Genomic DNA, 9,205 nt, shown 5'->3' with positions numbered 1-9,205 from the left:
CCACAAGGGTTAAACACTTTTCAACCAACTACATTTCGCTGTTGTCGGAAGAAAACCTCGTATCTCCAAAATGGTAACTTTACAGGAGAAGGAAAAAACATACTTTACATTTAATGTAAGTCAATGGAACCAGACTTTTCTCCAAGTAATTTTGGTCCGTTTCTTTTAGTCCATTCATCATGAAATTTACATACAATGTAAAGAGCAACAGGTACTTTCAAACTATGTCAAAAACTGAAAAACGACAAAAATGGAGATACGATTCCAACAGCAGTGATATATAAATGTTGTATAAATCCTCATAAATAATACTTACAGTCATGTAAAAGGCAGTTGCTCATTTTATTCGTTTGCACACACACTGTAAATTACAGCACAGTTTTCAATACATAAAATACACATTTAAAACAGATCAATTATGTACAGAATGCATGTTTAAGAGCATAGAGGAGGCACTGGTGACCTGGATGGAGATTTCCTGCACTGTTGGTCGAGATAAACCTGCAGCGCACTGCGTCATTATTTACTTCAAATTTCAGACGTATATAAATTTCTCATTAAAATCGTTATAAATCTAATGTTTTCTTTCATAGCTGTAATTCATAATACAGAAGACAGTAATTAGTGACCACACTGATCTGGACAGTCTCCTGCTAAAGTATCCTGAGGATTGTGGCAAAGCATCTCAGGACTGGTTAAACTCTGAGCTTTGGCCAATAGTGCTTTTATTAAACCAACAAAGTGAGAAGATTTTAGCGTTGAACATTAAAAGGTCAGCAATTTATATTACACATGCACTTGATGGAGAGTCGAGGCAGGAAACAGACTCGGATTAGCTGTGGATGCCAGAGTTCAGTCAAAGCTCACAACTGAAATTACAAATAATTACAATTTTGCTTAAATAATTAAAAAATCATTAAACGTCTCCATCTTTCACTGGTGATGTTGCTGTTCATGGCCGCCAGACGTCTCTGTACACTTCAGTTTGACCGAGGCAGGACAGCCGTTTGAGATACTTGGTTAAATTGGGAAAAGCAATTAAATTTAAAACATCAATGACATAAGATTAATACCAATCAATCAATAAGAACAAATAGTAACACTTTACTGACGAGTTCTGTTCATAAGGCAACATGACACCTACATAAGGTTGTCATGACAACAGACATAACCCTGCATAACTGTTTATAAATGCTTGTTCCAATAATCGTCATTTGCTATAAAGGTTACACTTATAAATTTTGAGTAAAGTAGCCTTGGTTACACTTTCTATGAATGTCATATTTGTAAGCATCTATAAACACATTTATAACACGTTATAATGCATTCATAATGCATTATAAACATGGTTATAAATATTGAATTACACTTTATAGCCATGTTTATTATACATTATGAATTGTTAATATAATACATTATAAGTAGTGTTAATAACATGTTATACTGCCATTGCCAAAGAAGTCAGTCCCAGCTTGGAGAGCATAAATTATGAATTTATGAATGCATTATAACATGTTATGAATTGACACAGCAGTGCTGCTGGAGTGTTTAAACAATGAAATATTAATAGAAAGTGTTACCGACAAGCTTATGTAAGTGTCATGTAGCCTTATGAACAGCACCCTACAGTAAAGTGTTACCGAACAAATGAATATGATTCAGATTGAATGAAGGCGTTTACTGGCCTTAAGGCCTTCAATCAGACTTATGTGTCATTTTTAAAAATATAATATAGAGAATGAAGTGGCCAAAGTACTTGTTCATACTGAACCCCTGTTGCAACGCGAGAGCGGCGCCACCTTGTGGTGATCGTAATAATCGCACTTCATAACTGGGAGCTCACCAAGGCTTCACCACAGTGATGAATGTCCTGTGTGTGAGGGTCTGTGGAGGCTTTACTGCCCACCTGTGTGTCCACTGTAGGGAGAAGGAGAAAAAGATGGGCAAAGAGGAAGAGAGATGTCCTCCCATCTTCTCTCTCCTTCCGTGTCCATCTGTTCTCCCGTCCTCTGTCTTTCCTGTTCTCTTTGTCTCTGAGATCCTTCACATCTTGATCCTGGCGTACAGCTGGTCGATGTGTTCTCTGAAGTGGTTCCTCAGCTCAGTTCTCTTAGCTTTCAGAGTGGGCGTCAAAAGGCCGTTCTGGACGGAGAACATTTCTGGGTGCAGGACGATGTCTCGGACCTGAAGGGACACACAAACATACAGGTAAACACGTTTAACATAGTTAGAATTACATGTTTTTTTAACCAAAATTACCCAAATAGTTCAGTAAAATAAATAATTTTATGATCTCATTGACAGTTACTCTTAGTTACTCAGAGCCCTTTTTACATGCACAGATATCATTCTGCTATTACTGTACATCCATCAGAAGAGTTAGACCGATCAGGCATAACATTATGACCACCTCCTTGTTTCTACACTCACTGTCCATTTTATCAGCTCCACTTACTATATAGGTGTACTTGTTGGAGTTTTTAAACACTGTGTCCACTCACTGTCCACTCTATTAGACACTCCTACCTTGTCGGCCCACCTTGTAGATGTAAAGTCAGAGACGATAGCTCATCTGCTGCTGCACAGTCTGTGTTGGTCATCCTCTAGTCCTTCATCAGTGGTCACAGGACGCTGCCCACAGGACTCAGTTGGCTGGATATTTTTGGTTGGTGGACTATTCTCAGTCCAGCAGCGACACTGAGGTGTTTAAAAACTCCAGCAGCACTGCTGTGTCTGATCCACTCAGACCAGCGCAACACACACTAACACACCACCACCACGTCAGTGTTACTGCAGTGCTGAGAATGATCCACCACCCAAATAGTACCTGCTCTGTGAGGGTCCATGGGGGTCCTGACCACTGAAGAACAGGGTAAAAGGGGGCTAACAAAGTATCAGAGAAACAGATGGACTACAGTCTGTAACTGTAGAACTACAAAGTGCACCTATATAGTAAGTGGAGCTGATAAAATGGACAATGAGTGTAGAAACAAGGAGGTGGTCATAATGTTATGCCTGATCAGTGTATGATATAATAATGTACGTGAAGATGTGAACTCCTCTTTCAAAAACACCTCTAAGTAAAGAGCGGACGAGTGAGAGCTCTGAGATGGACGATTATGAAGCCTACAGCCGTCTTTGCAAGAGGAGATTTAAAGCATTTTAAATGTGTGACCAGCTGTAGTTACACAAAGTGTAAGATATCTGATCTGTATTAGTTTAGCAGCTTTTCATTGTTCCCTTCTGTCACACTATCTTCTCTTCTCTCTGGGCTCCTTCATTATTGCCTCATGCCCTAAAGAGAAGACTGTGGAAGTTTCTCTGACCACAGAGCTGGACTTCATCTGACCTGCTCAAAGGACTTCAGGCCGGCTTCTCTCCCCAGCCGTACAATATCCTCCAGAATGGCATTTTTCAGTTCCTGTCAAGCAGATAAACACAAAGACAACAGCGTTCAGTTTCATTCTGCACTGATACCTTTAAAATAGAACAGTTGTGGTAAATAAGGTGCTTCTGATGTGCTCTGAGCTGCATTGACCTGTGTGGATGTGTATGTTACCTTGCTCTTGCAGAGCTCTGTGTAGGAGCCTTCCAGGCCTCTTTTCTTTGCCCATCCTGGGAGGAAGTCGGGATCTGGCACCACAATCCCCACCAAACACGCCTACAAGCCAGCAGAACATGAGTGAAGCTCACAAACAGAGGCAGGTAAAGTAAAATAAGCCACCATCTTCTGAACTATTATTGCTATTTCTGTATTATTATTTGAATTAGTGCGTGTTTAAATATGGTGTTTAACTATCAGAAATGCATGTGTGGCATCTTATATCTTTCATAAAAAATGCACTGGAGCAACTTGTATCCACACTGAAACGCAGTCTGGACTTTGTTATTTCTCGTATTATGGTTTCATATACATGCTTATATTTATTAAAGTGTCAAATGCATTTCATTTTACAAAAGATGGAATTCTTTTTCCAGATTCTCATTGAGCTCTAAAATTGCAAATATCAATCTGTTTTGGTAGTTAAACGCAACTTAAAACAAAAAAAAAAAACAGAAAATTTCCATCAGTTGTTCAAAAGTGATGGACCTTTTCCTTTTTTCCACAGCACTAGTTTTAAAGGGCCCATATCTTAGATTTTTATTGCACTTTATTTTGTTAACCAGGGTCCACTTATAATTTTTACCTGACCATTTTCTATTTTTCTAGCCTTTCTTTATTTCTTAGAATTAAACAGGACGTTCTTGTTACTTGCCTTTAAGACTGATATGTGAAAAAGAGCTCTTCTCTGATTGGCTGTTATATTGTGCCTCATTTAAAAAGCAATCCAGGTTGAAACACTCTGTATAACGTGGTGTGAATGGGCGGAGCTAAACTGCTGTAGACTGAGTAGGCGTATTTGCAAATGTGTAGGTTTTCATGACATCACAAAAACGATTAAATTAAAATGGGGTATTTTGCAGCTTAATTTCCATATATTGACTGCATTATTTGGGGGATGAATAGTACATTCTGAAACTTTTACAGTGTTTTAAACTATAAACACATCAAACTCATCAGAAAGTGAATACTTTTTGTTCTTTCCATGACATGGGCCCTTTTGTAAGGCAAAGAAAGAGGCCACGCCCACTTTTAAAGGCCTCTAAATTAACAAAAAACAAACTTCTAAAGAAGAACTAATGAAGATAGTTAAAAGTGTGCACATTGCCTGTTGGGCATAAAGGCATTTCCTGAAAATATTAAGCGAGTCTGATACGGTCACTCTGGAGACTGACCTCCACACCCTCCCCCTCACCTGCAGACTCTCTCCATGCACAAAGATCTGGGCTACAGGATCGCTCTGAATGTAGACGTTCTCAATCTTCTCTGGAGCGATGTATTCGCCCTGCGCAAGCTTGAAAATGTGCTTCTTCCTGTCTATGATCTTCAGAGTGCCGTTCTGAAACACACACAGGTCAAAGTTATAGGAATTATTATGGAATATACAGAAGAATTTGTGTGTCATTATGAAACAGAAGAACAGCGTAAATTCTGAGATGTTCAACTAAGTTAATTCAGCTGTAGCACTTATACAAACTGATACCATGTATTAATAAATGTCTCTGGTGTCCATTTAAAGCTGAATCGGTTTTCTTCATATTTATGTTCAGAAACTGAGGTAAGAGTTAGACTAACGCAGGCTTGTTTGCATTTATTAGCCTGTAGATCAGTTTCTGTTTACATGCAAAGATTTTTGCCAATCCGACTGAATTTATTCTGACTACAGATTAAGACTGAGGTGTTTATATCTCACTCTACTCAACAATCTGATGAAAATCTCTAAATCTCCGTTTTCATGCTCACTACAAGTAATCAGATCCAAAATTTTGCGCATGCGTGGAAAACCACTTGGTGTGGACGTTACCATGACAACCAGCAACACGTGAGTCCAGTCAGAGTGAGACGAGCAGCAGTGAGCAGTGCTTGTGTTTTTAAGGACTTTAAAATGATGTCAGACTGAGGTGTGTTAGTGTGTGTTGTGCTGGTCTGAGTGGATCAGACACAGCAGTGCTGCAGTCAACAAGGAGGTGCCCATAATGTTATGCCTGATCGGTGTATGACTGTGTTTAAACTTTCTTCAGTGCAGCTGCTGTAGCTGAAGTGTTTGGGTGGAGCATGTTGGGTGTTCAGTTTACCGGAAGCCACTTTCCAATATCTCCCGTGTGCAGCCAGCCGTCCTTATCGATGGCCTCGGCTGTCTTCTCTGGATCCTTCAGGTAGCCCTGGAACACGTTTGGTCCTTTCACGCACACCTAAAGGACACACACACGTTAAAGGTCTAGTCTGCCAGCTACAAGACACGTACACACTTAAGAAAGCTGGTTCTTCAAGGGTTCTTTAGTGAAGAAAATGGTTCTATATAGAACCATGAAGACTCAAAGAACCCTTTCCATGTTTAAATGGTTCTTTGCATCGTGAAAGCCTGCTTCAGATTGATGGAGAATGTGTTGTAGATGGTGCTACATAGAACCTTTTTGAAAAGGGTTCTCGTACTGTTACAGGCTTGAGATCGTAACAATAGCAGAACCCTTTTGGGTGCTATGTAGAAGCCTATATAGAACCTTCTTCAGCACTCTGTGCAATCTGAACAACTCTTTCACCAACCCTTTAATCATGCAAGAGTGTTCATGGTTCTACATAGAACCATTTTCTTTGTCAAAGAACCTTTGAAGAAACAGCTTTTTTCAAGAGTGTACTTTAAAGGGCCCATATGCCACATATTTTTTGGATCTCTTAGACATAAACAGACTGTTACTGTACCTTTAAGACTGACATATTGTTTCAGCCAGGACCAAACCTCATCTCCATTTTGTTTATTTATTTATTTATTTGATGACATGATTTGAAATTGCCAGCTGCTCTTTACATCGTTACTTCAAACTTCATGATAAATGGTGTGAAATGGAATAAATCATTTCTTCATTAACTTCCACTGAAAATTGAGGCCTTTTTTCTCTTCTCCTGTAGAGTTCACTTTCTGGAGATACCAGGTTTTGTTCCGATTGGATGATATGTAAATGAGCTCTGTTCTGATTGGCTGACCTATATTGTGCCTCACTCATAAAGCAGTCCGGGCTGAAACACTACTTGTACCTTCAGTGTGAATGGGTGGGCTAACCTGCTGTAGGCTGGACAGGCAGATGTACATAAATGTGTATATGTGATTTTTGTGACATCACAAAAACAAGTCAAAATGAGCTGTTTTGCAGCTTAGTACCCATATATAGATTGCATGGTGAGCAGCATGCTTTGAAACTTTAACACTGCTTACAAACTGCATAAAACGTCTAGGTTTCCGTAAATGAGCCCTTTAAAGTGATTAAACAGTTTTGAAATAGTGAAGCTTATGCAGATTCTGATTAAGGCCAAGTCCCATTTCCCCCCTCCCCCCTACCACTCAGCCCTACCCCTCTGTTTTGCGTGTTCACGTCTAGGGGTAGGGTGTCCCGATTCTTGTTGAGATAGAGGGGTAGGGTGAAGTGTTGGGGCTACATGACCCTCCAAACGGAGGTTTTTCAGAGACTCCAAACAGAGAGATATGAGAAAAAAAGAAAAACCTGTAAGACGGCTGAACAAGAGACCAAAGAAACCCACAAATGTGAGAATTTTCTCCATTAAAAAAATTCTGATAACCACTGTTTTATCTTAGTTTAATGTTGTTTCAGTGTATTATGATCCTTTTATTCATAACAAGCACAAAAATCGCTAATAGCATGCTAATGTCTCGGTAGCTAGCTAACTTTCCCGTTCCACCTTAAATGATAGCAGTTCACCAGACACCTCAAGTGCCAGAATGTAACTGGTGCTCCATTTAAGGTGGAATGGGAAAATACTTCAGCTTCATATCACTGAAGAATTAGGGGTGGATGATAATAAATTATTGCCCCCCTCTTTGAAGGCATATGATGCCCTTAATGTAACTAAAGCCCAGCAGTGAGGAGCTGAACTTTACCCTCCTCTGCTGTCACTGCAGACTGGCAGGGTCGCCTACAGAGCAGCGCTGGTAGCTGTTAATGAAGTGATGCTCTTTTTATTTGAGGGTCCCATTTCAGAGGGAAGATTTCAACCACTACCCTGTAACTCAGTTCCAAGGGGCAAAGAGACACTCAAAAACAAGGGGTAGGAGTAAAAATAAGAAATAAAGTTGAGCCTTAGTGAAACGTACTGCTATAAAATATTCCTATTTAATTGCTATAAAATGGACGAAATTGGGTACTTATTGTTCTAAATTTCACTTTACAAAATCGTGTACAAAGGCTTCTCCAGTAAAGTTATCACCCGGTTTCTAGTCCTAAGTCAGGACTAAGCCCTTTAAAATCTACAGTGACTGACCTCTCCCTCCCCGTTTGCAGCACGGTAGTCCATCTCAGAAACGTCCAACAGCTTAACGTAGTTACACGGCAGTGGAGCTCCCACATGGCCTAAACACACAGACACAATAGAGCTGTGTGGATATGTTTTTGCATAGTATTATAATATGTTGGATGCGATTATAAGTATGTATTACCTGCCGTCCAGTCTCCTGGCAGAGACATGGAACATCCCGCGGTGCATTCAGTCTGTCCATAGCCTTCATAAAACTGAGTAACACACATACACGCACCATCAGGAGACCAGCAATGTAGATGAGTGTAGCAGTGACCTAATTAGATATGATAACAGCCTAAACCTTGTGCAGGGGTCGGCAACGTGCAGCACAAGTGGCTCTTTTACTGCCCTGTTGTGGCTCCACAGCTGAATCAGATTTGTAGGTGAAAATAAAATAATCCTCCTTTACAGTAAAATAAAGCTCTGCTGATCGTTCAACACAGTTTAACAATAAATGGTCTTAAATGCTGGAGTTAATGTAGAACTGCTAATTCACCCTTTAACCCTGAAGATCAGCACAGACTGCTGGTCACCGTAGTAACACTGAAAAGAATCTCACCTAGTTAGTAGCTAAAGAAACAGCAAAGATTTAAGATTAATTAATTCATCTGCAACCAGAAACTGTCAAACACTAAAAAGTCGCAAAGCTAAAGTCAGTTTCTCATTCACCAGCTTCTTGTTCAGATTTTCCCATTCCACCTTAGATGGTTCAATAGCTATATTTTGGTGCCTCAGGCACCATTTAAGGTGGAATGGGAAAATCTGAACAAGGAGGTGGTGAATGAGAAGCTGAATTCAGCCTTGTAAAAAGTCCAAAGTTGAGAAACATTTTACAAGAAAAGAAAAGTTTCCTGCTGGAGATGTGAGAAAAGCAGCTGTAGCTCAGCTAAAGCTTAAAGCAGAGCAAAGTAAGTCTGCATTTTCGTTTATATTCTATTTTTTATATTCCGTTTATATTTTGCCTATATGACATTAGCACGTACTAACACATATTTACAGCCAAGATGGTAAAATGGACATAAAATGTTGTGGCTCAGAAGGTGGTTTGGTTTTTACAGAAAAAATGGCTCTTCTTAACGTTTGGGTTGCCGGCCCCTGCCCTAGTGTATAATAATATATTCCATTTAATTTAGTGGTAACTTAAGTCTATCAGGACCCTAATCATAGTGGTAGTAATCTAAGGCCTGGAGTTTTCACCCACGGTTAAAATGGTCATCTAGCCGGAGTGTACATAGGACCTTAATCTGTGTATATTTGGTAATTTAATTTTAATGTATATTGTAATTTAATGTGAAT

At 39.6% G+C, this 9,205-nt stretch overlaps 1 protein-coding gene across 3 annotated transcripts in view; it reads right to left on the bottom strand.

Moving 5' to 3' along the window:
• Positions 1–1,545: 1,545 nt before the first annotated feature.
• acsl1a (acyl-CoA synthetase long chain family member 1a) overlaps positions 1,546–9,205 on the bottom strand; it is a 56,702-nt gene continuing 49,042 nt past the window's right edge. For all 3 annotated transcript variants that reach the window (XM_036583722.1, XM_036583721.1, XM_036583720.1), the window contains exons 15-21: positions 8,049–8,121; positions 7,874–7,962; positions 5,677–5,793; positions 4,797–4,940; positions 3,560–3,661; positions 3,350–3,421; positions 1,546–2,184 (exon numbers count right to left, since the gene is read on the bottom strand). In XM_036583722.1, the coding sequence (XP_036439615.1) occupies positions 2,044–2,184; positions 3,350–3,421; positions 3,560–3,661; positions 4,797–4,940; positions 5,677–5,793; positions 7,874–7,962; positions 8,049–8,121 (738 nt within the window). In that variant the 3' untranslated portion in view covers positions 1,546–2,043. The remainder of the gene's footprint in view (positions 2,185–3,349; positions 3,422–3,559; positions 3,662–4,796; positions 4,941–5,676; positions 5,794–7,873; positions 7,963–8,048; positions 8,122–9,205) is intronic.

The sequence above is a fragment of the Colossoma macropomum genome, unplaced genomic scaffold (assembly GCF_904425465.1).
Source record: "Colossoma macropomum unplaced genomic scaffold, Colossoma_macropomum, whole genome shotgun sequence".
Classification (NCBI taxonomy): domain Eukaryota; kingdom Metazoa; phylum Chordata; class Actinopteri; order Characiformes; family Serrasalmidae; genus Colossoma; species Colossoma macropomum.
Note: the sequence above shows the minus strand (reverse complement) of the source record. Positions and strands in the feature narration are given on the sequence as shown.